Source organism: Geospiza fortis, unplaced genomic scaffold (assembly GCF_000277835.1).
Source record: "Geospiza fortis unplaced genomic scaffold, GeoFor_1.0 scaffold55, whole genome shotgun sequence".
Classification (NCBI taxonomy): Eukaryota; Metazoa; Chordata; class Aves; order Passeriformes; family Thraupidae; genus Geospiza; species Geospiza fortis.
Window position 1 is genome coordinate 3,209,025 of NW_005054308.1, and position 26,055 is coordinate 3,235,079.

The following is a 26,055-nucleotide window of genomic DNA, read 5'->3' on the forward strand; positions in this document are numbered from 1 at the left end:
CGAGGGGCGGGGGAGGCACACGGACAGGCCGCGGGCTCGGGTCGCACCCGGCCCTGTTCCCTCGGAACTGGGGGAACTGGGATCGCTCAGCCGGGACAAGCCTCCGGGGAGACCTGGCTGGCACCGTTCAGTGCGCCAAGGGAGAGCTGGAGGGGATTTGGGGCAAGGGCGTGGAGGGAAAGGATAAGGGGGAATGGCTTCACACTGGTAGGAGGTTAGGTGGGATATCGGGAAGAAATTCTTCCCCGTGGGAGTGGTGGGGCCCTGGCACTGGCTGCCCCCCCGAGGAGCTGTGGCTGCCGCATCCCTGCGAGTGTTCATCCAGGCTGGAGGGGGCATGGAGCAGCCTGGGATAATGGAACGTGCTCCTGCACGTGGCAGGGGTGGAACAAGATGGGCTTTAAAATCCCTTCCAGCCCAAATCATTCTATGATTCTCCCTGTGTCCCCCTGCCATCCCGCCTCACAGCTGATTATTTTATTTTACACAAAGCTAATAGTGAACAGCACGTGCAGGGTTCAACCCTCGCCCCTCAGGCATGAGAGTTAAGTTTTTTTTTTTTTTTAACTTAATGACTGGTTTGCCTGGGCTTCCTCCGAACAAACATTATCCATCCCTCAGGCAACCGCAGCACCAGCAGCCCCTGAGTGTGGGTGCGGTGCCGGCACCTCGGTCAGCATTGGCACCCGGTGCCCGTTCCTGCCTCCCTGAGCTCTGGCCATGCCCCTGACGAGCTGCTGGGGCTGTGAGTGTGGAAACGCCATTGGAGTTTTATCTTTGTCCTTGCTGCTTGCTGCTCCATTTCTGAACATCCTGGTGTGTCAAGGGGCTGACTCAGGACGTGGCCTCCACAATGCAAAACGTGCTCAGTACTCACCCCGGCCTGCATAAAATGTGGTCTCTACATTCCTATTAAAAACGAATTTCAAGTCACAGCATTGTCTTGTCATGTGTCAGGTGAGGTGTCAGGAGAGCACCGCAGTGTCCCCAGAGTTGGCACAGGACATCTCTGTGCCAGCTGGACTTTGTGTTTGAGACAGCAAAGTCCAGCAGTCCTGGACTTGGCTGTCTCAAAAAGAACCACCCCCCTCACGATTTTTTGTGCATTTGCAGTCGAATTTCATCTCATGCCAGATAAAACAGTATGTTTCAAGGCAGCCCTTAGCTTTGGTGATTTTTGTATATGCTTGAAAAATAAAAAAAAATTACGTTAGAAATTTATGCCTGTGATGCAGTTATAGCAATGAAAAATCTGAAATTTGTGTTCTGGCAAGCCTAACATTGTGTTTGAAGTGTAAAGAGCCTAAATTAGTTCAGTTTGGGGCCTGTAAAACCCATCTCTTGTTACATCTCTGTATCCCCCTAAACACAAGCAGCAGCAGTGTTGCTGTTAGATTGATTTACTCCATTTGGGGCTTTTTATCCTATGTTATTGGTGAAAATGTTGCTCCTTAGCCCTCGTGGATCTCCAGGCCGTGCTCAGGTCGCATTAATTGCGTTAATTCCTGCTCTGCTCGGACTCACAGCCCCATCTGGTGGCACCGGGGCTCGGCTGGCAGATCCTCGCTGCCTCCTATGTCTGAGTGAACCTCTGGAGCAAAACTGCCTTTCTGGAGGATTTCACAAAGCTGAGCCAGTGCTGAAATAAAGAATAAACCAATCTGAATGTAACTGTACTGGGGAGAAAGGTTCTTCCCACTAAAGCATTGCATTTATCATGAGAGCCTGAGAGCCATCTCAGAATATGTGGTCTGAGGAAGGGCTCATGCTCTTAGTCCCTGCTTTTAGAAAAGGAATCAAACCTTTTCCAAAGGCCCCACAGAGCATTCCTCTGTGTCTGGCTCTGGCCTTGTGTGTGGTTCTGCCCCTGATTCAGATATTTAAGCAGAGTTTTAATCTGTCATGTCTGTGCTCCCAGTGGCATCAGGAGGACTCCTGTCACTTCGAGTAACCCATACTTAAACACTGCTGCTTTGCAGAATTTAGTGCTTTCACCAGTAAAAACTTTTTGTAATTGTGTCTGTATTGACATTTTTTTTCTTTTGATTTAGTTACAAGGCTCTTTGTTCCTCATAGAACTCCATAGCATGTGCTGTCTTAAAAGTCCATTCCCACTTTCCTAAAATAGTAAAATACAAAGGAGGTAGAGCGCAATCTCCTGTTTTTCTTCTCTCTTTTGAAATAGGTATTGCCTGATATCTTTTAGCCTTATAATTGTACATTTAGCAAATAGTGTAAATACTTACCAGACAGAGTGGAACATTTGGAAATTCAATGTGATGTTACAGCATCTGGTTAATTCAGATGACCAAGGGTACAGGTATGCGGATGTCCATCTTCATTCCCGGGAGTCTGTTACTTTTCACTAGTTCTGTACAGAAAGCACTTAGCCAAACTTATCTGCCCAAACAGAAATGGCAGGGTTTGGCTGGTTTAGGTTAAACTGGTCTGTGAAACTATAAATGGTAAGAAAAAAAATTCACTGCACAGTGATTTTTCCATATCCTCACCTTTGCACCATACATGACCACGATTTCATGGTGTGGTTTTCTTATTGTTGTACAAAAGAGAACCTCAGCCTCACTTGTGCCATGCCTTTATTTTTTCCCTCAATAGTCCTCCCAGTCTCACTGGTTGACGACAGAGGAAAGGAATCAAGTTTTACTGGATCTCAAAGCTTCAGGCTGGTCTGAGCTGGGAGAAAGAGATGCCATCTACAAGGAGTTCAATTTCAAAAATTTTAATCAGGTAATGATTGTTATATGCCACTTTTAATATAAAGGAAATGTAATTGCTTTAATTTCCATATGGTCCTGATGGGAAAATATTTATATTCAGAAGTTTGGGAGTATCCTGGTGGGGCCAAATCCTCTTGGATTTGCCCTGATGATTTGCTCTCAGATTCTGATCTCATTAGGTGGAGTAAATTAATTCCATGTTGTAGTTGATAAGTAGATTTGTTCTAATATTACAGTTTCGTGATTCTAATATTCAGGTTGGGGTCAAGGTTGGGATTGTGGAATCAGACAAAGCAGTATTTGATCCTGATTTTTTTTTTTCATTACTAGCACTCATAAATAAATGCTGGAAATATGTAACTGATGGGCAGTGGGGATCATTTTTGTCAGGGAACCATGTGAAAAACATAGGTAAATATAAGAAAGAACAGAAACTTTTGGCAAGCAAGGTGGGGAAAGCAAGAACGTTTCAGCTTCTAAACAGGAAGACAAAGTTCCAGTATATCCTTGATTGAGTTGTAATAGCTATCTTGCAGTGTCTTTGGCACACAGAGTGCACAGTACTGGTTTTTATTTACCTCACTGGGTTTTTGTTTGGAAACAGGATCCTGAGCCACATCTCACACTCACAAAAACTTGTCTCATACATTAGTTACAAACTTGCTTTAGAAATACTGAATTTGTCTTGAGACCCCTGCTCAGCTGCATTCCACTGAAAATTCCCTTCTGAGGAATACTGACATTGCTTAGAAAAAGTCACATTCCCAGAACATGCATTTCCTTTCTGTTTTATTTCTGAGGGAGGGGTGAGCTCTTTCTTGGGAGGGAAGGAGTTTCCAGGGGTTTGTTGGGATGATGGGTTTCACCAAGCTGGTTCTTTCCCTCACTATGGAGGGACATGGCAAGCTGCAGTTTGGGGATGCTGTGGGTTTGTTGCTGTGTGTAGGGACCAGGAGCTGTGCTGTGAGCTGTTTACATGGCTGTGCCTAAACCCAGAACAAGATGTTTTAGGAAACCACAGTGAGCTGGATAAACAACAAATGTTAATGCTGGCTCTTTTTTTTTGCTGTTTCAGTGGCTGTCATATTAAGGAAAACCCAGGCAGTAGAGAGAAGGTGGGTGAGGTGAGCTGGGAGAAAGCAAAAGAGAAAACAACTGCAGAAAATCCAGCTCATTAGCAGGACTGTGCTGGTCCAGGGAGCACGTCCAGAGCCATGAGTACATTTTTAACCTGAATGTTAATACAGAGCAAACAGAACCAAATCAGTTCATTCCAAGGACAGTGAAGGGGAGAAGCCCATGAGAGGGAGCTCACAGGAAGCCTTGGTGAGATGTGCAGGCAGCTGGAGCAGCCAGGAATGTGGCAGGTTAGAAGTGACCCTTGGAAGAGTTGAGATTTTCTGACTTGAATATTCATGAAATGGCATCTCTGCCTGGTTGTGGTCAAAGTCTTTGTTGGTTCAGCACAACTAGAAGTGAAGTTGCCCTCAAAATTATTTAAAAACTGGTTTTGCCCACTGTAAATGAGTAACTCAGTTTGATCAGATGGATTTAGACAGTCTCTGTCTGCCAACAGACAGGTGAGGAGACAGATCAGTGTCCTGCACCAGCAGATAGCTGGAAAACGCATTGCTTTGACAAAAATTTACAAAGTTTTTTTTTTTTTTTTTTTGGACAGTGTAGATTTATCTTACCTACCAACTTAGGTAGATATCCATATGTCTTCCTGATTTGAAGGTGGATGGAGCACAGACCAGTATAGGAAATTGAGTATATTTAAATTTGCTTGTTGGTAAACGATGAACTATATGTCAGTACTTCTAGTACCTGTAGTCATGGGAGGAGTACTTTAAAGTGCCACTTGAATTTTTTGAGAGCTATTAGAACAGGGTCTTCCATTCTTAGCTGCTTTCATGGATGTAAGGCAGAAATGAGAGCAGAGGCTGGGAGTTGGCTTCAAAATGGAATTTCTGCCCCCAGCTGGGAGAAAAAGCCATGAAGGTGGGTACTCTGGGCAGCTCTGCTTGGATCAAGCATAGATCTGAATATCTGAGGGCAGAATTTCCCCTGCTGATTTTTATGGATTTACTGCAGTATCCCTTTTGCTGTTACAGAGGGCAGAAATCATTGCTGTTCTCATAGTCCAGGGCCAGGCTCAACATGCAGATCCCAAGGGCATCAGATCCTTAGCTGGTATTAGAGAGCAGGTATTTGCCTTTCGATAAGTTAAAGCTGAAAATAAATTTAAATTATGCATGTATGCCTAATTTTATTAAATTATGCACATATACTTGTATTTGTAATGATTATTAGTAAACCCTGTGTTTACTACAACCTAGGAAACAAATGAAAAAAGTGGAGCTATACCTGCCTTGTACTTTGGGAGAATTTGGTCCTGCAGTGAAAAAATGGAATTTGTAGGTACAACTGCTTTCATTTAATGTAATAAATATTCTATTTACAGGATTTAAAGTGTTTAGTAAAAGTCAAAGGACTGAGAAATGTCATTTCCTCAATGATCTTCTTGCTGCCCTTTTACAGATGGCATAAAATCAGGTGTGGAAAAAAAAATCACCCCCAAAAATACACACAAAGAAAAAAGTAGTTGAACTGACATGAAAGGTATTTCAAATTTATGTTTTGCAGATTATATTGGTATGATTAATGTATTCATTCCTTTTTTTTTTATTGCTTCTTGCAGATAATGTTCATGATGCATGGAAAATTCTGTGGCTTCAAAATCTATGCCAGGTTTACAAAGTCTATGTATGTCAACAGATGTTAAGAATATAAACACAACTTTTATAATAAAGTTGTGCAAATGTGTAGACTTGAGCTTGGTTTATGTATATTATTTTCAGCATGAGAATGAAATGAAACTTCTGTGAAAGAAGAATTATTTGGATTCCTGAAGCTTTCAGGCTGAGATTAGCTCAGTTAAAAGCTATCAGCAGTGAGCTGCCTTTGTTAAGGCTGTCAAGCTAATGACACTTCTGGCTCAGGGAATTAGTTTGTAACCCAGAATTTGAAAGCACTGATGGTGTTTGTTATTCTGAGGATACATTTTCACAAAAATGGACTTTGGTGGAACAATTCTCTGAAATAAGCTGGAAACCAGCCTGGGGTTTCTGCTGAAACTCTTGGTTGGTTTTGTTGCTGTGGATGGCCACCAAGCACCAGTCCTGGGGACTGGATGTCATTGGCTGTATGTTCCCAGAATGTGAGGCAGGCTCCTGGGGGCTTGGTGTTCTGCATCTTGTATAAAATAAAGTATACCAGTGGTGGGGGGAAAAATGCAATTCAGCTGTAGAGGAGAGTGCCGCGTCCAGAAGAGCTGTGCTGATGGCACCAATGCCTCTGTTCCTCCATGTGCCTTGCAATTGCCCTGAGCTGTTGTCACTGTGGAGTGGCAGGTAGGCAGGGATGAGTTAACACTGGGGTCTTTTACCTCCAGGATCCTGAGTGGGGTGCACTTGCTCAAAGCCCCCGGGCTGAGTCCCTTTTCCAAGGGAACATGTGCTTGGCTGAAACCTCTGGCTGTGAGGGAGGTTTTGGAGAGGAGGTGGACTTGGAGCACTGGATGGCAAATCCCAATTCTTGCTGTGCATCTGAGTGCTCATGAGCCTCTACAAACCTCACATCAGGGAGCTTCTCTGGGGCCTCTCTCCCAGGCTGCAGGGCAGAGCAGAGTGGCTGGTGAGGCTTGCAGGCCATGGTGTAGCACCATGAAGTGATGTTGTCATCCATTCACATCTTTGTGCTGCTGAAACAGAACGGTTTTCTTCCAGTGGAGCAAGCCCTCTGCTTCCAGTCTGATGAATAAGATTGGGAATTGGGATAGAAAGTTGATTTATGCCTCCAGATCATGCTGGTAACTTCTCCCAGCATTTCAGGTCAGTTCACCTTGGGAGCAGTGAACTGGAAGAGGGGACAGGCCTGGTTTAAAGATGTGAATTTCTGCCAGATTCATCTCAAGCCCAGTCCTGGGCTGGGCGTGCAGCTGTGAAAGGCTGTGAGTGCAGGATGCCAAGTGCTCAGTTTGGGTCCTATATCCAGCTGCTCATTTTCCCAGAACTTGCAGGAACATCTTAGCTCTGAGACTTCCATGTCTCTTGTCAAACTTGGTTGGATTTGACCAGAGGGTTTAAGGGGCAACTGCCTGTGTGATTGCGTTTCCGTAGGTAATCACACCAAGGCAGCAAATGCAGTTAGGAAATTACAAAGGTGGGCAAGTTTGCTAATGGTCAGGTTCAGAATTTACAGCTGCTTTCTTTTATAGGGTAAGTTTTTAATTAAGTTTGTTTTTTTAAAAAAAAATGTGTAGGAAGTCTCCATAAGACCTCTAACATCATTTTCTAAAATGACAGGAAATCAAATGCTCTAAGAGTTTTAAAGCTATTTCAGATACATTTTTTGTCTTTTGGGGCAAGAGGGTGGAGGTGGAGGATGAGTCTGAGTGGAGGGGACGGTGCGGAAATGCTGTGCACTAAGAGTAGAGGCCCATGTGTCTCAGTGCAATTTGTGTCTTGGGTTTTGAGAACATATTTAAAGATGTGCAAAAAATCTAGGAGTATTAAATAAGTTATTTTTCTCACTTTGCATTTCCTTTCCAGATTCACTGTCTCTCTTGGTTGGAATCTGGGAGAAAAAGGTCAGACAGAGCATGTTGTGGTACATGCCTTTTTTTCTTCCTCCTGGTGATGCCAATTTTTTTTCTTTTGGCTGTAGGGAGACATGCTCAGATTTGTCCCTTTAAATGGATGATCCTTGTTGTATGATCCCAGTTACACATCCAAACGAATTTGGTGGGATATGCAATGCATACTCTTGATTTCTTTCAATGGCAGTACTTTCAAAGGCCAGTGCCTTCAATACAATCTGGATCCATCCTTTTTCTACTCCTGGCACATTGCTTTGTTTTTTACATTCATCAAAGGTTAGAAAATTTGGTTTTATACATATAGGCAGTGTATTTTGTTTCCACTTTATGTACTTAATCTTTTGGCTGTTTGTCTAAAATACGTCCACGCCTTGTATGTATTGAAAACATTATATCCTTTAACTTACAATCTGCAGAGTTAAAATGAATTTTATGGTAAATATTCAGTTGTGGACCACATCTCCAGCTTTTTATATGCCACAGCGGTCTTGTGGTTTTTTTTCTTCTCCATTGTCTGATAGTGAGGTCATTTTCAGTCCTCTTGAGATATTTTATTCCCAGCCAGATGCAGGCCATATATTAAAAGTAGCACCTGTGGCTAATATCACAGCAGCTTACCATAAATTTACATGGTAACTAGGATTATATCTGTCAAGACTGTTAAAAAATGTCTAGTTTTAATTTGATTTCCAGTATTGAAGGAGCTCTCCAACATTTTGCTTCATAACTATATTTTAAAAGTTAAAATCACTCCATTGTTAAGTTTTATGGCGCTCCCAGTGCCCATTAAGTTGATTTGTTAAACGGGGGTCAGAATAAAGCAAGTTGGCTACGGGAGGATCGGAAACCAACCCATTTGTGACAAATTTAGTCCTCGCGTGTGAATCTTCTCAGAGCCCAGGGAGTGATTGGATTCAGGTGCAGCCTGTGTCAGTTGTGTTTAACCTCAAAGCCTGAGCAGCCTCAGCCCAACTGTCACTTCTGCTAATTGAAAGTTGGACCTTTTTTCATACATTTTGGGGGGAATTGCTATTTTTAATGTAGTACTGCTCTGCCAGCTCCTTCTGCTAGAGTTTTGCATTTGATTGCCTGTCGACTAAAAATAAATTATTTTTTTATCCAGCTAGGTAGGTGCTGGTTTTCATATAGGCTTTCTGAAACTGCTTCATTTTCCATTATCCTTTGAGTCCTCTCCCATATGCTGTGATTTGTGCACCTGCAAAGTTATGAAAGTATTTCATAACTTTGGTAGTTATGTTGGTAGTTATGTTGTTCACTAACTTCCCAGCGTTTATGAATACAATAACCGATTTACAATAAATCAGAATTATTTATGAGTGGGTTTACAGAGTTGGAAATACTTTTGTATCTGAAAATAATGAATTTTGGGCGTATTTGCCTGTTGACATTTTCTTTTATTAGAAACTGATAGTGAAGTTTCTGGGACTGGCAGAGGTTAACCTGCAGGCCAAAACACAGTCAGTGAACTGCATCAAGTGTCTCAGAGCAGAGCACATTAAAAATATATGATTCCTGGATGGTCACACCTTCCTTGAGTTTATTCTTGGGATTGAGTGGGTAAATAAAGAGTCTCACCTCTGAGTCGGCAGGTCAGGGTGCAGCTGTGGGACCTGGACGTGATCCACCTGCCCGTGCTGCTGCCTGCCACTGCCTGTGGGACCAAGGTACTGCAGGGTCTGGGGGAAATGACATGAGAGGTTCCTTGTTTGGAAGCTTATGATTCTCCATCCTTGGCCTTGGAGAAGGAGGAGATGGCACTGGAGCTCTGGTCAGCGTGTCTGGTGTCCAGTGATTCTTCCAGCTAATTGGCAGTCAGTGGTGAGGAGTTATGCAAAGCTTGGAGGTCTGTAGTGGTGGAAATGTGTGATCTGGTTGTGTCTAAGAAGAAATGAAATCCTTGGAGATGGGAGTTGGGAAATAAGGGAATTATTTTCTTCTAACAGCCATCAGGGCCTGCCATGTACAAACCCATAGAATCCTAGAATGGTTTGGGTTGGAAGGGATCTCAAAGCTTATCTCATTCTGTACCCCTGCCATGGTCTGGGACACCTTCCACTATCCCAGGTTGCTCCAAGCCCCATCCTTAGACACTTCCAGGGATGGGGCAGCCACAGCTTCTCTGGGCAGCCTGTGCCAGGGCCTCACCACCCTCACAGGGAGGAATTTCATTCCAATGCCCAATCTAACCCTGCCCTCTTTCAGTTTGAAGCCATTCCCCCTTGTTCTGTCACTCCATGCCCTGTTAAGAAGTCCCTCCCTTTGTCTCCTGTAGCCCCTTTAGGTGCTGGTTCCTCTTTGTGCTGTTGACTATCCCATCTCCTCTTTGCCAGGCTCTGTGTGTGCAGATGCCACTGTGTCCCACCTGCCTGTGACAAGTGCTGTTACAGTACCCACGTCACCATTACAATTTCATTGTGGCACTGCCAGTGGTGTCAGGCCACCAGACTTATTTAAAATGTCACAATATTAATAATGTTTAAATAAAGATAATTATTTTTAAATTGAAGACTCACATATGGTCATATGTCCTTCATCTCCTTCATCATGAAAAATGTCCCATCCTGGTTGTGGTAGAGTTTGCATCAGTTTTTTTTTTTTGGTTTTGTGACTTAACTGTAATTTGGCATACTTATTTTCTTGATGAGTTAATCATATTTCTCCCTAGAATAAACCATTATTTTATTGTTTATAATTAGTGGGGTGTGGTGTTTCTAATTGCTGAGTTTCCACCCTCAGTAGACCTGTTGTATCTCCTTTTATGCACTTCACTGCTTAAAATCTACCCAGCTGACCTTTGGGCTGCTCTCCAGTTGACTCCAATACAAATGCTTTTCTTAACAGATGGATTTATTATCACTCAAGTAAAAATTATTACAGCATTTGTTTTATACTTGTTGCATGCATCGATCTGAAGATGCAGAAGAAATGATTTGTCAAAATGCCTTTTGGATCGCACAAGCTGTCTTGTAGATTTGTAGCAAGAGAAGAGTTTATCTTTTTTTTTCAGCTGCACAGATTGATTGTTTCAATTAAACAGAATAAATAATGCCCTATGAGCCATATGGACAGTGCTCAAAGAGATAAATGGGAGCAAGTCAATCTAATTTTAGCTACATTTTGGGTACTTCCCATGATAAAACACCTTTGGAAAATGAATGGAAAAGTCAATGGGTTTGAATTGAGTTGAATAGCTTCATTTGGGAAAATGCAAGTATGACTGCCTCTTTTGAGGAAGATGGTTACTCAGATGAATGTTTTTATCTTTTCAGTTAAGGAAAACTAGTTTCTTGAAACTCCTTTATGCAATAACATTTATTTTTATGGCGGGACTGGAACGATGCTGGTTAAATGCAGTCCTGGTTGTCTAACCTTTTGCATCCCCTTGCTTTTGGAGCAATGCCTGCCTACAGTTTCGAACTGTAAATTGCCTGTAGCACCAGCAGCCCTCCCTTTCCCATACTCCCACAAAGGAGCAACACGCTTTGGGATATTATCCTCTGCAGCTGCAATTAAAACTGGACTCCGGCTGGCGGAATAAACTGAAATAAAGCTACAACGCCCCTATTTCAGAATGAACCATTACTCACCAAAAGCACATCAAACCCACTTAGCGGACATCCGTTAATCCCGCCGTGGGGCGGTTCAGGCTTTAATGCACACTGTTTTACACGTTAAGGGGTTTGAAGTGCAGGGCCAGCGCTGACCTTTCGCATCTGCTCCTCTCGCAGTAGGAATCTCCGCTCGCCGCTCCCCGTCAGGCCGGATTAGCGTGATGAAGTGCAGCTCTTCTGCTGGCTGCAATTTCGGGTTTTGATCAGAATTATTTCTTTCACAAACAATCACGTTTGGCTAAAACGTTACATCTGCTCTGGAAAGCCACTGGCAGGGCCGTCGTTTATCAGGGCGAGGCATGTGGAGGTTTTTTTAGCCCTCTCTTATAAAGCTGCAAACCCACTTCACGTGGCTTTTTGGGGGAGAGTTTCCTTTCTTGCTCTTCCCCTTGTCCTTTATTCCTTTAGTTTTGTTTGGCTGAGATGAAAAGTCATTTTTGACAAACAAGAAGCTGGGTGTGATGTTTTGGAGCTTTGGTGGGAACACAGTGCTGAGTGGGAAGCCCTGTGCTGAGTCAGCACTGCACTGTTTGGTGTATTTATTGCTAAGGATGCTTTGAAGTAAAATGTTATTTATTCCTAGGATCAGAGGGAAAAGTCCTGATTACATGATCTACCATGATTTTCCTTGGACTGGGGTGAGAATAACAACAGACAATTAAATATATGTCTGTGTATGTCCAGGGTGTCCTTGGTTGAGGGAACATTTACTCTGTCTTACAGTGGGTGAGTGCTCATAGTGAGCAAAAATACTGTTAACTGTACAAGCCCAGAATTCTGGGTTTATGCACATGTCTTGTAATGCTCAATCTAACAAAAAACCCAAGAGTTGTACAAAGGGTTTCCCTTGGTGGTGTGCTCATATGAATGTCTAAAAGAAATTTGGTGTTCAGTGGAGGACTCAGAATTACTGTTTGCCTTCCCTCCTGAGCCCGTGTCTCCATTTCCAGGTGGACCAATGTACAAGCAGTGTGGGTTGCCCAGACAAACCTTTGTGTTCTGCAACCAACAAAAACTTTGCAAAATATTGCTCATTGAACACACTCTGTCACTTCCAGGCATGTGCTTGGAGCATAAGAAGGGGTCTGAAGACAGTGGATAATGTTAAGTGCAAGTTGAGTACCTGAATTGTTGGCAGTTAGGTGAGCCTTGTTCTAATAACACCGCTTAATGTAGCTGCTTTTATCTTTTTTTCTGTGACCTGCTCCAGCCATTCTTCCAAACAGCAGAGACAGGAGATGAATCTACAGATCCCAGAGGGAACAGTGGGCATGGCAAACCAGGCAAGGGACCCGACTGTGCGGATCTTGAGGGATATCCTGTCTTCTCTGGGAAAATTCTTGGTCTGTCTTGCTCTTTTTCCCCAAATGATCTGTTGTTTCTAGACTTAAAATGTCTTGTTTGCAAAATAACATTTGAATTTTATGGTGCAATATAAATTAGCAGCCTGACAGTGCTGGCCCAGGTAAGTCTCCTCCTGTGTTCCCCAGACTCTACTAGAAGAGGTGTCCAGACATTAAAACTCGTTCTGACAGTGCAGTAGGACTTCAGGTTCAGTGCAGAACCTTCAGCAGTTCAGCTGAGTGAAATGATTCCCTGACTAGGTCTGACATAAATGGTCCTTAGTTTGCTTTATTGCAAATCTCTAGATCTTTCTAGCTTCTGGCTTGGCCAAGAGAATGATTGTAAGACCTGTCCAAATTCCTCACATCTCCATCGTGTTTTCTCTGTTGCGTGTTTGAATTGCTGAACTTGTCTTTAAAAAAACAAACTAAACCAAAAAAGCTGGCGGGATAGTGGAAGATGAAATGGTCATGAGACCAACATCTTCTCTTAATCCATCATAAAGCAAAGTCTTTCTTACCACTCTTTGATGTGTTCTTAGGATCATAAATGGCAAATATTTAGAGGATTATCAGAGGCAGGATGTGATTGCCCTTGGATGCTCAGCAGAGAAGATGTTGGATATTAAACTGATAGTGTATGTAATCTTGGCCAAAAGACCAAGGAGAATTTTGTCTGAGCATCTCTGTATTATCAACAGCATGGATGGCTTGTGAACTTCACTTTCATGTCTACAGAATGAAATCATTCCTTCTCCAATGAGTAAAAACAAACACTGGGGAAAATTGCAGAATATTTCGTTTTGCTCCAGTCAAATCTGTTTCATCCAAAATGTGGCATGATGGGATAATGAACTTCTCTGTTCTTCTGCACCATACCTGCACTCTGTAAAAGTCAGAGGGTTTGAGAAACTTTTAGAAGGGGAACATTTACTTAAATTAATTCTGATTTGCTCTGGTTTACGATACCTTCGTGTCATGGGCTGGCACTGTGCTGTCAAGGATGATTCATTGCCCTCTGCCTTAGCAGAGGGCTCAGGTGCCTGAATTCAGAAGGCTGGAACTGGGGGCTCCCTACACCTTGTTACTACTTTATTTTTATTGTGGTTTGTGTGATGGCTTTATTACAGTACAGCCAAGGGTTTGATTTGCTGGACCAAACATTAGTTTTAGCAAGTCAAATTATCATTGTTCTTTCAGTTGTGCAGCCAAGAGAGTTTGTTATTTTAAGTGCCTGATTACTTTAGCAGGTGCTCAGTTAATGGGGACTTCACTGTTATTTCATGTTTTTAGGTAGGGTGCAAAAATCTCATTTTAAAAAGTCATGTTTCATGAAATAGCTTTTTTTTTTGGTCCAAACCTCCTAAGGGCAACCTTTATATTCCATTTTTTAACACAAAGCCCACAAAAATGGCTTGAGAGGTGGAGAGCTACATTGAGATTATGACATGGCTGAAGGATTTCCACCATGCTCTAGTTCAGTCCTGACACCTGAGATTATTTCCCTCTTTTTTTTTTCCTGGAAAATGTAATTCAGAGATCTACAATTTTTAATAAATAAAATAATATTAACCAGTCCATAAGTGCTGAGGGACCTGGGGGAAAAAAAGGAGAAATTAAAGCATTTATTTTCTATATTTTGATATGAAATGATGCATCACAAATACCACATGATTTAGTTGCAGATGTGGTTGGGATTTAGGGTATCTACTCATTTTGCAGAAGTTTTATGGGCAACTATCATATTCATCTACCTATAAACCAATGAAAGTATTTTGTAATATGTTTGTATTGACATTGAAACTTTTATCACTTCCAGAAAGTTTTTATGCTGCCTTAAGACATCTCCATCTTCTTTCTCTTCTACTCCACCAAGTCTATATTGGATATAGAAGGAAATTCTTCCCTGTGAGAGGGATGAGGCCCTGGCACAGGTTGCCCAGAAAAGCTGTGAATGCCCCATCCCTGGAGTGTTCAAGATCAGGTTGGATGGGGCTTGGAGCAACCTGGGCTAAGTGGAAGATGTTCTTCCCCATGGTAGAGGATTACAAGTAGATGGTGTTTAAAGTGCCTTCCAGCCCAGAGCATTGTGTCCTTCTGATCCTGAGATGTCACAGCTTCGGTCACTGCTGAGCTGGGAGGATGAAGCCCTGAGCTCCCATCCCTTTGCAGAGCTGCACCTCAAGCACTGTCAGAACTGTGATATGCCTAGTGCTGCACTGGGTCTAGAGGGTGCTGTGTAAATGCAAATTTCCCTTTGCCACAAGTGGGCTTTTCCTGGGAGAGCATTCCTGGAATTGCCTTCTGTCATCTCCCATAGCTCTGGACCTTGTAGCGGTACCTGGGTGAGGAAGGTCCCCATGGAGGCAGGGCTGTGCCTCCCAGCTCCGCTCCTCCCTGCCTCCAGTTATCCTGCATGGTCCTCAAATTGGCAAATCATATGACAATAAACAGAAATACCCTCAGTGAAGAGAGAAGGGGAAACTGTTGTTTATCTGGTCAGGTGGTTTAGATTAGCAGTGATGCTGGTCTGTATTATGTTACTTTAAATCATAGTGTCCCAACAGGACATAAATTATGAAGATTGTTACAGTATGTTTCATCCAATGTAAGATCAACAAATTGGAATAATTTTTTTAATAGGAAAATCAGTGCTTTGGCAAGGTTATTGTTGAAGAATTTAATTTAACTTGAGCTTTGCTTGCATTATTTCTTAATATATAAAAACTATTTGCATAATGTACGAAGTATAAACATTTTTAGAATCAAAGGCAAGAATGCCTTTTCCAAGATTACATGGAGTGGCAAACTACTTAGAATAGATCAGTGTTTGTGCTTTTGCTGTCAAAAATGTTTGATATAGAGCTGGCAAGCTGGTTTCTTCACTGACATAATTGTAAACAAGTGTTGGGAGACAGAAACAGCATTCTTTGGAGAACATGGTGTAAAGGTTTGCACATTCTCTGCTGCACATCTAACACAGCAATGTTTACAGCTGCAAGAGGAATGTAAATAGGTAACTTTTTTTAGAGTGTAAAGCAGCATTGCATTTTTGTGTGAATGATGTATGCAGATAAGTATGGGGGATGCGAGTGGTCAGCAAGATGCCAGTGTTCTGGATTTTCAAAGAACATTGTAAACACAGAAAAGCGTTGGCAATTCAGTTGGAGATTGGAGTTGTGGGGGTTTGGAGTTTTTAGTTTCAGATATTGCTATGAAGATGGAAATGGCATCTCAGTCCATGCCAGAGTGTCTTTAGTATTACTCTTCCATTCTTTCCCCTCATTATTGTCATTCAGAGTTAAGAGCACTGCTTTCCCCAGTCACAGGTGATGCTGTGGAATGGGAAGCTTGTCTCTGTTCACAATATTTTGCTGCTCAAGCTATTAAAGAGGAGAAAACCAAATTTCTACCAGTGGTTCATCAGGTGTTGTTCACCTTCAGACCCTGTTGGCTGCCCATGCCAGGATGGAGCGAGTAGGGAATTGTAGCACAACACCTGATCTGTCTTGTCTATGCCTTGAGGCCTCAGCAGAGAGGTAGGGGACATGAGGAACCTGAGTTTAGCTCTATTTTGGTGCATGGTTATTTTCATTCTTAATTACTGTCCCACTGTTCATAGATTGATCTTAAAAAGGGGGAAGCAATGAGATGTTCACCTGATTTATGTTGTATGTGAATCCAGACACAGACAAAAAGGAGGAGGAAAATATCTAATGCCACATGGATCCAGTGTCCCCTTCAAGCAGATTGATGATGCCAACAGGGAAGAATCCCAATATTGGGATTCCTGTGGTTTTGGGAATGGATACCTGTCCTTCTGTGCTGTCATCAGCTTCCTAAATACTAATTAGATTCCTCTTTTTGTGTTTTAACTCTGTTGTCATTTTCAGATAAAGACTGCAGCTTTGTGACATGATTGATGCGTATTTATCTGATAAAAGTATTTAGTGATGGAGTAAATAGAATCAAAATAAAACAAAGTCTGATTTTTTCCTGAGAGCACAAGAGAAAATGTAGTGAGAGCCCTCATGACTAGCAGCTGATCCTGACTTAAAATATCTTGACTTTAAAGAGCTTTTCTCCTTTTATCTGCTGGCTTTTAGCTCACTATTAGGTAGTAATGTCAGCTGGGTATGTGAAAACTTCTGGAGTTTGGGAGTGAACCTTAATGATTGATTTTATTGTTACAAGTGTCAAACTCTAAGGAGAATACATGCTGTATCCTGGGTACTTTTTACTCAGGTGAGTGGAGAGCAAATGTGTGAGGTGTAGTCATCTCCTGTGTGACAGTGTCACTGTAACCTGAGTAATTCATTAATTTCCCACTGATAAATGGTACAGATGCAGCCTGGGAGGCAGGGGAAGGGAAGACAGGTAGCCCTTGTGCTGCAGAAGGTCGGGGTTAATGCTACCTCCAGCGTTATAATGACAGATGGGAGGCAGAAACCTTAATGTACTTGTGATTAGCACATGCTTTCCTTGGCTGCACGTCCAGAGGATTTAAGAAGCCTGAGTGCACACTTCATTTTAAAACAAACAAACAAAAAAAAAGTGTGCATGGTTATGTCGTTGAGCCTTTCAGCTGTTTTGCTTAAATATCTCCACTTGGAGTCAAGTACTGTCAGCTGCTTTCTCCTGGAGATGCACGGGGTGATCCATCATGGGACTCGTGGTGGGTGATGTATGAGCACAGCACAGCGACCTGGGAGCCTTTGATGTATAACTCATCAAGATAATGTTGGCAAGCATTGTACAAAAGCAGCCTGTTTAAAAAGTATTAAGATGAATGGATTCCTTGCTTAAGAAGTGTGAAAGGAAGAATAATAGCAGATTAGCTTTGGGATCCGGGGGTTCTCCCAGAGCTGCGCAGTGCTGGGCGGGGCAGAGGAGTGCGCGGAATTTCATCTTTCCTCCCAGTTCTGACAGCAAAGTGTCTGGCCCTGGTTTTCCCATTCCCAGGCAACAAAAGTAACATTAAATCTTATTTTGTGATAGTGGATTATATCAGTTTCAAGCGTAGCTTGACCAGTCACAGAACATCATGAGGCAGCTGAATTCTTTTATAGTTTACCTTGGCTTTTTTTTCACTTATTTGGGTTAGCTTGTTTTTCTAAGAGTAGCCCTGATTTTTATCTCATGGAGACATACTAGGACTGCTAGTATTTAAGAAACATTTTAAATGTGATGTGATGACTGAAACACCATTAGTTTTTAATTCCTTCTTTCATGATCTTAAAAGATGTGAAGAGACATACCAGCGCACCCAGGCATCTTTTCTGTGCAGGGTTGCTTCACTCCTTACTTACATGCTCTTCATGGTTTGTTGCAGGGACTCTGCACTCTGCCACCCTTTAGGTGGTGTCATCTGCATGTGGAGTTCCCTTAATGTCTGGATACTATTTTAGTCCAAATGTCCTAAAAGGGTTAGGTTAAAAATGTGTCTAATATGCCTATTACTGAAAAACCAGAATACTTCATAATATTTACTGCATCAAAGTCTCTTTTAATACTTTTCTGTGGTTTCTAGAAAATGCACAAAACCTTTCTTTCTCCTGTCTTTTTATTTTTGAGGGAAAAACCAGAAAATGTTCTCATGTGGAGCTGAGGGACTGCACTTCCCTGTTATTAACAGAGTGAAAGTGTCAAGACTGTGTTGGGTCTCACTGTCATGAGTGAAGTGGTTGTCCCACTTTCATCAAGAAATGTGTGATGGTCTGATAAACTCTGCCCACCAGTGCAGTCTTGACAATGATCTTGCACTGCAGACTGCATAATAATTTTCATTATTTTTAATTAAATTTGAAGAAGTGCAGACTCCTGCTCAAATTAAGGTTGGTTGTGTTGCCGGAATGCGGTAATTACTTTAATTGATCACAAGATAGTTTCCTTGATCACCAATTAGACCAAATTACCGATCAAGTTTCAAGACGTGAAGAAATGTCCAAACTGATTTTGTGTAACAGTGTTTTCATATCTAATCAAACCTAAAGATCTTTTCCTTCCAGAGCCAGTTGTATTTTCCCAAAGAAAGGTTAAGGCTCTACAAATATAAAGGTGATTAATAAACAATAGTGTTCCAATTCATTTAATTAGTAAAGGAAGTGTTTAAGACCTTAATGGAGATTGTGTTGGTGAAATTGCTCATTAGAACCATAGGTCATTTTTTTGTGAGAGTTACACTTTGTGTGTAATTAAAGTAAACTGAAATGCAAGGAGTAAGTTGCTGTGGGTAATGTGCAATGAGGGAGAACGTTTGTGAGCAGAGCAGGGCATGAACGAAGGCAGGCAGGCTTCATCCTTCACTGTGACGCTGGATTGCCCTGGTTGGGACAGCTGGGGGCAGCTGGAGCAACAAGCAGCAGGACGTGTCCTGGGGAGAGTCCTCTGTGCTGGAGTTTATTCCTTTTCATGAGTTGGACATTCTCAAGTTGAGCAGTCTTTGGTAGGATGAACAGTTTTGTGACCAATGTCCATTTTATCCCGTTGGAGACTCTTCTCTCTGTGGGGAGGGGGCAGTGGGATGTCATGTTGGTACACTGACTGGGGGGATTTGGTGGTCTACTGATGAGGAGGATTTGTCATCTGAAGTGTGGAGGAAGGTCTATAGAGCAGATTAATTTTTTAGAGTAATTTGCTTGTGTAATTCTCTCTGTATGCTTTTGTTGGAGCGATGATTATTGTCTCACCATCAGTGACTGTTTGCAGTGTGACCTGGGTCTGCACATGGGCGGGTGAGTTCCTGGGATGAACAGACACCAAACCTGATAGGGGATTTTATGAATTTATTTTTATTTTTTTCCTTGCCCTTTTTTTCTGTACAGGAAATTTGATTGCAGACACATCACTGTTTTAAACATTAGAGGATATATCTGTGTATTGATTGCTGTGTTGGAAATGGCATTCTTATTAAGACCCTGGACACTCTAAAAACATTTAAATAATCACTATTAATGGAGAAGTTTTCCAAATCATTGCTAACATCTGATGCACAACTTGCAGCTTTCTACTTCAAAGCATGCTGCTGAAACATGGGCAAACTTTTAAAAGTAATTGTTCACTCAAAGTAAAACTAAACCGAGTGAGAGCTTCAAGGGAAGTTAGATTCTCCTGAATTTTGGAAAGCTCTTGGGTCAAAGAAAAAAAGCTTTTTAATTGCTGACAGTTTGGTGATTTCCAAATGACAAACCTCATTGGAATGATTTTCTCTGATTATAACGTTTGCATTCATTTGACTGGCAAAGCGACCAACAAAGTAATTCTTCATCCAGGCACCAATTCTTTTTTTTTTCTTAAAGGTTTTTGCAATTTGTGAGAGGGAAAAAGACTTGAAACTATTATCAACCATTATATGTTATTCATTGACCACATGTTTGTTTGAAATGGTCATCACTTGGTGGAATGTGGGCTATATACATTCTCTTCCATAAATTAGCACTAAAAACCTACCTAAATCAGGTATGGTTTTGTGGAGCTTGTTGTATTATAATCTGAACCAGACTGTAACGGGGATGTTCCTCCAGCTTTGCATGTTAATTCAGGTCCTGAACTCGATGGATGGAGCTTGGTATGAACAAAGCCTGCTGCTGAGAGCGTCCTGCTCACGCTCCCAGGCCCTTTGGGCCCCACTGCATAATTACAGTCTTGATTTGCATGGACCTTCTAATTTTCTTTATAATGCACTGATTTGCTCCTAAGTATTTTGGCAAGGGCCTGCTTTTATTTTCCTTTTGAGCGTCTGATAAAACCTGTGTCCTGGGGGAGCATGTAGGTACAGAGGATTGGAAAACCTCTTTTAACTCATTTAAAGGGAAAATATGTCTCATAAAGCAGAGGGGCAGGCCCACCTGCTGCCTTTTTCTCTGCAGTAAAATAAATACCAAAATGGTTAAATGGAGGGATGTGTTTCTGGAAGCAGTGTTGGTGTGCAGTGTCATGGTGCTTAATTAGAAATGGCATGTTTCTAAGATGCAGGAGGGGATGGGGAACTTGGGATGGATATTTAAAATCCCTGCTGATGCCAGAGGTGAAATCACTCTGTCATGCAATAGTTTTGAGTCCTGGGCTAAGTCACATTGAGCAGGGTGATTTACCAGGGGATTTGTAGGGGATCATTTCAGATGTATTGAGAATGAACCAGTGGCATGAGAAGTTCAAATGCTTCTTTAGCACACGCAAACCCAAGGTGCAGCCATGTGGGGCATCTTGAGGAGATTTTGGGATTTTGGAGTGAATCTTGCCAATCCAGTATTTTCCTCTTTGCTCTCTCTGTCCCTAGGCTTTTGGATTTATGACACGTGTTGCTCTCCAAGCAGAGAAGATGAATCACCACCCAGAATGGTTTAATGTCTACAGCAAGGTACCGTTCACCAGCCCTACTTACTCACACAGCAGTGGAGTTAAGGACACCAAACCACTGGCCCATTCTCTCTGCCTTTATTTGTAGCTTGTCTACAAGGTAAGGGAATGGGAAGTGTCTCTATAAAGAGATTTGAGATTTTAAAGGGATGCTGAGATTTGCAGTGGTGAGGAATCAAGAATGAAGCTCTTTGCGCCTGCTGCCTGCTGTATGGTTGGGGCCTGTGGCTTCACCTCTCTGGCTGAGATCTAAAAATAAAACAGAAGCCTTTAAACTCTTATTTAGCCAACCTGAATAAATTACTGTTTTAAAACTACTCACCAGCTCTCATTCCTGTCTGTGCAGCAGGTCAGGAACTCAGCAGTGTAGGGTAGCAGGCTGTTGGTACCTAAATGGGAGCCTGGCAGTCTCAATTCAGATCTGATTTTTTAGAAATTGTAGGCTCCTATGTCTCAACATAGCAGCTTATAAAATTTGTTTATAATATTAGCTAACTGATGGTGGTCTCATATTTACAAGGGTTGCAAGGATTACTGCAACCCTCAAATGAAAGGTGCTGTGTGAAGGGAGAAATTATTGCTCTCCCCTCAGTTTTATTTTCTAATACTTCTCATTGCATTGTATCACATTGTTTGTTGTAGTATTTAGTGAATACATGGCAATCCCACTAAAAATATACCAGAAGAAAGGACATGTGGACAAGCAGCCTGTAGCTCAGAGCAGGACATCCCACCTCTCCTTGTAGCTGAAACTCCCAGCAGAGACTCTTCCTCTTCAGCCCCTCACGTCACCCTGTTCAGGGGACATTAAATGTTCACTGGAAAAAAATCTGATCACCCACTTTTCCTCATTTTCTTGGATTTCTAGAATATTCAGAGTTTGTCTTTTTTTTCCTTTTGAGTCTTCTCAAAATGTCAGTCAAAGGCAAGACAAAATAATGCCCGATTTGTCATCTAGCTCAGTCTAAACAGACCTGTGAGGCAGCTGTGTCACCTATACCTTTTTTTAAATTAATCTGCAGCAAGCTTAAGAATTTTTTCACCTTTGGGATGCTGGTTCTTAACAAAATATGAGCCCCTGATCCAGCTCTTGGCAGCTTGGTCACTTTCCCGGGTTCTTCATGAAACTGATCTGTGGTATTTAAATGTAAAGAGTGAATGATTTAATCAGATACCTCTTCTTGGATGAAACCCAAGAATACAAAGCCTGTGTTATTCTGCAAAAGGGCTCATCTGGTGAGATTCCAGGCTTTGTAAAGCCTCCTCACCTACAGCATCTTCTGGTTTACGATAGCAGGGAGGGTCCAGCTTGGTGCTTGCCAGGAGCACCAAGTAAAACCAGCTCACTGTGGAGACACACCACCTTCCCAATGAACTGCTGTTCTGCCTGCGTGTCAGAGATCAAAATGTCTTTGTAACCTCTTTCTTCTCCTTTGTGACAGGTTCAGATAACTCTGATTTCCCATGACTGCGGTGGGCTGACCAAGAGAGACGTGAAGCTGGCTCAGTTTATTGACAAAGCTGCTGCCTCAGTTTAACCAGGATATAAATAGCTTTAATACAGTGTCCACATATATTTTGTTTTTAAATGATATCTCTTTTTCCTTGTAATCCTGATTTCCAAAACCTGTAGAGGGAAGATATTTTGTAAAAGGAGTGGCTGAGCTTTTCTGACCTTCAGTACCTTAGTGTTGAGACCCCTTTGGATGCCTGTGCTTGTCCTTTCCCATTGCTGGTTCTGCAGGAGGATGAAGAGAATAAATCAGCAATAAATAAGCTTTGAACAAACCTTTTTTAGAAACTAAATTCTGCTGGAATGAAACCAGGAACCCGCCCATATGTGTTGGTGTTCCCCAAGCTCACAGGGACTGGTCCAGCTGCCACATGAGCTTCCCCCATGCCTGACCACTTCCCTCCTGTGGTTTGGTACATCTCTGCACTTCAGACAGTGTAAGAGCAGCCCAGCCAGGTCAGTCCCCTCTGGCTTGGTACCATCATCTCTGCCAGTGACCAGTGACAAGTGCAAGGATGCTGGGGAGAGCAGTGCAAGCTGCTGCTGATGTGTCCTTGGAGTTGCAGCTCAACTGGCAGGAACACCTGTATCCAGAGCTGCTGCTTGAGAGCCTTTCCCCATCTGAGAGTACAGAATCACATAACCACAGACTGGTTTGGGTTGGAAGGAGCCTTAAAGCTCATCTCATTTCAACCCCCTGCTGTGGGCAGGGTCACCTTCCACTAGACCAGTTTGCTCCGAGCCTCGTCCAGGCTGCCTTGGACACTCCCAGGTGCAGGGCTGGATCTTGGAGTTGCTGACAACTTCAGTGCCAGTACCGCAAACACAAAATGTCCCTGTGATCCCCCAGCTCCCACACCATTGAATGAAACCTGTGCTGAAGTGCTTGGCCAGCTCAGTGCTCAGCTCCCTGCAGGACTGAGCCACTGTTGGTGGTGTAATGTTCCAGTACCTGCTGGATCAGGCCGGGGATGGCTTGGCCCCGTGCCCAGAGCCCTGGCCAGGGCTGCCGGCGGTGAAGGAAGCGGCATTAGCAGGATTCTTGCTAAGCTGGGCTTCACTGAAGCTATGCTCACCCACTTTTTTCTTCATAGCTAGAATTACTCGTTGCACACATTGTTGCAGGAGTTGCAGATCCCACTGACAACGTTTAAAATAGTTCCTCCCGTGGTTTGAATTGTTTTTTATCCTATGATCCTCCCCGAGACAGATTTCCAGTGCCGGCAGGGAGATTTCATCCTGCTCAAAGCTTGCAGGAGGGGCCTCTCCCCCTGCAGTGCCGCTGCTGAGTGTCCCCAGCGTGCTCTGTCATGCCCTGCCAGCAGCTCTGCCGGGAGATTGACACCTCCCAAATGCCGGGGAGCATTGCTCAGATGACACCGGCGGCACAGCCACCAGCTACCGAGAAGGGGGATGCAGGGCTGCCAGAATCTATATCGGGGCGAGGTGTGTGGTCTCTCAGATATTTTGGGATGCAGAATGCCATGAGCTGCCACCCAAGTGACTGAGCCGATAAAATAAGATATTTTTTGTAAATCCTTAGCAAACACGCCGTCACGTGCTAATTGGTCACACACAGGAAGCAAGATGTTGGGGTTTGTTGTCAGTAACCCTGCTTGGGATATCAAGTTAATACCTAAAAAGACCCAAATTCGGACAACGTGCTCAGCTGTTCTTTTCTCACAAGTGCCTTTCCCCAGTGAAGTGGAGGATTTCCCTGATATGGTTTGAAAATGGTCACTGTTGTGAAGAGCAAATAAAACTAAAACCAACAGCCAGGCTGTGATGTCTCGGTTAGTGGTGGGGAAGTGAAATGAGCTTCACCCAAAGTTTTGACAACATCTCTAATGAAGTGTGTAAAGTCTGTTGTTCAGAATTTATGTATAACGCGTGGGCTTTGAATAAAACCAATAAAATCAAATTCCTGCTTTGTAATTTGTTTCTTTATTATTGTATATATGTGACAAAGCTGTTTAGTTTGAAGACAAATTTAAGATAAATAATATTTAGTTACTGGGAGGTCTTTGGTTTAGAATATTGATATTTATTTACATACTCCGAGGAAAAAAATCCCCATCAACTAATTGAGCTCAGAGAGCTGCACTGTCTGGCTATGGCACAAAGCTGTGCTGGGGGTGTTGAGAATCCTGAGCAGCAAAGAGGCAAAAATACTCAGGAATGAGAAGGATGAAGCTTTGAAATGCTTTGTTTTATGGTCAGTGCTTATTTAGCCCTAATTTTAGTCATTTAGCCATAATGTAGCAATTTCTTGATAACTTCTGGGGCATCCCACAGACCTGTAAGCAAGGTGAGCATTGCTGTGAAATGTAAATAATAGTATAAAAATAGGTCATGGGGAAGGGATACACAGTGTCCATGAGCTGGAATTTCACAGCAAACTTGGACAGCAAGGATTTGTGGTGGGTGCTGGTTTGGGGCCAGGAAAATCAGCCTGAGGCTCCTCTTGAGCATAATTTGCTCTGCTCTGAGCAAAAATAGCCAGTGGTCAAGGTTTGGGGATGGTGGCATTGCTGGAGCTGTGCTGCTCTGTGAAGATAGGGCTCAAAAATGGGTTGCCCAAAATGCAGCTTTGCTGTGCTGGCTTCTCCTCCCTGGCAGCTCAGTACCTGCTCCCCAAAGCCCACAGAGCTGCACCCCAAGGCTGAGTGTTGCTGCTCCTGAAGTCACCTCCCCTGTTTGCTTCCAGGTTCAGATCACCAGTCACCAGATTAAATATTCCCTTGGAGTGCTAGGTGGTTTTTTTTTTGGTTGGTTTTTTTTGGTGTTTTTTTTTGTTTTGTTTTTGTTGTTTGTTTGTTTGTTTTTGTTTTCATTTTTGTTTTTGCTTTAAGGCTGATTGTGGCTTGAAATATTTGGATAATCCATCAGAAAGAGCATTCTTGTTGGCTGCTCCCCTGTGCTGAGACTGATGTGACTTACTGTGTCACCCCCACCAACCCTGACCATGGTGAATGGGGAACACTGTCCCTGGGAGACCCCCCAGTAGTGCTCTGTGGCCACAGGAAATTAAAAAGCAAAAACTCAAGGCTGAGAGAGCAGAGTGGGAGAGATGCCTGCAGTGTGCTGTGTGTTGGGATCATTGCTTGGCTCCTGCAAGGCTGGGGATCAGACCTTCACAGCACCAGCTCTGAAACAGGGCCAGGGAATAATCCTTTTCTTTCCCCACAGTGGGAGCTCAGGTCCAGTAAACTGCAAAAATCATATTGAAATGGGAGGCAGTGGCAAAAGATGTGCTATGGGGCTCTGGGAATGGGGTTCCACAGCTCTGCAGGAACACATTAGAAAGCAAAAGTTTGTGAGTTATGGCTCAGTCTGGAGGCAGCAGCATTCCTCCTGCCATTCCTCCTCCTCCTGGCTGCCCAGAGTGTGCTGGAGTGGCTGAAGAAGAGGTGGGTTCTGTTATTAACCTCTCACCTTGGACAGCTTGGACATGAGAAGGCTGATGAGGACCTGTCCTCACCCAGCCAGCTCCCCAGGCTGGGAGGATGGATTGATGTGGTTCATTTTAACATGCCCAGGGCACATCCCTGGCTCCAGGATGGGGCTGGAGGGATCACAGCATCCCTTGGACATGTCTGGGCTGCTGTGCTGGTCATCTCTGCCTCTTCACTGGCCTTGTCTGGAGCCTTGGGGGTTCAGCAGAGTAAAACCTCAGGGTGGATCCCATTGGAATTTTTGGTTGGTTTATGTGCACCAGCTGGCTCAGTGCAAGGTCAGGGGTGCAGCATCCATGGATCTGGGTGATGAGCACAATTCCTGGGTTTGCCCATCCCTGCTACAGCGCTGTCCT

The 26,055-nt window shown here is 43.1% G+C and overlaps 1 protein-coding gene across 1 annotated transcript; it reads left to right on the forward strand.

Annotated features, from left to right (window-relative positions):
- The first annotated feature begins 2,618 nt into the window (after nt 1–2,618).
- PCBD2 (pterin-4 alpha-carbinolamine dehydratase 2) lies at nt 2,619–24,179 on the forward strand. The gene is made up of 4 exons (XM_031055326.1): nt 2,619–2,748; nt 3,814–3,853; nt 20,652–20,732; nt 22,174–24,179. The coding sequence occupies exons 1-4, from the start codon at nt 2,708–2,710 to the stop codon at nt 22,267–22,269; spliced, it is 258 nt and encodes an 85-aa protein (XP_030911186.1). The 5' UTR covers nt 2,619–2,707; the 3' UTR covers nt 22,270–24,179.
- The last annotated feature ends 1,876 nt before the right edge of the window (nt 24,180–26,055 follow it).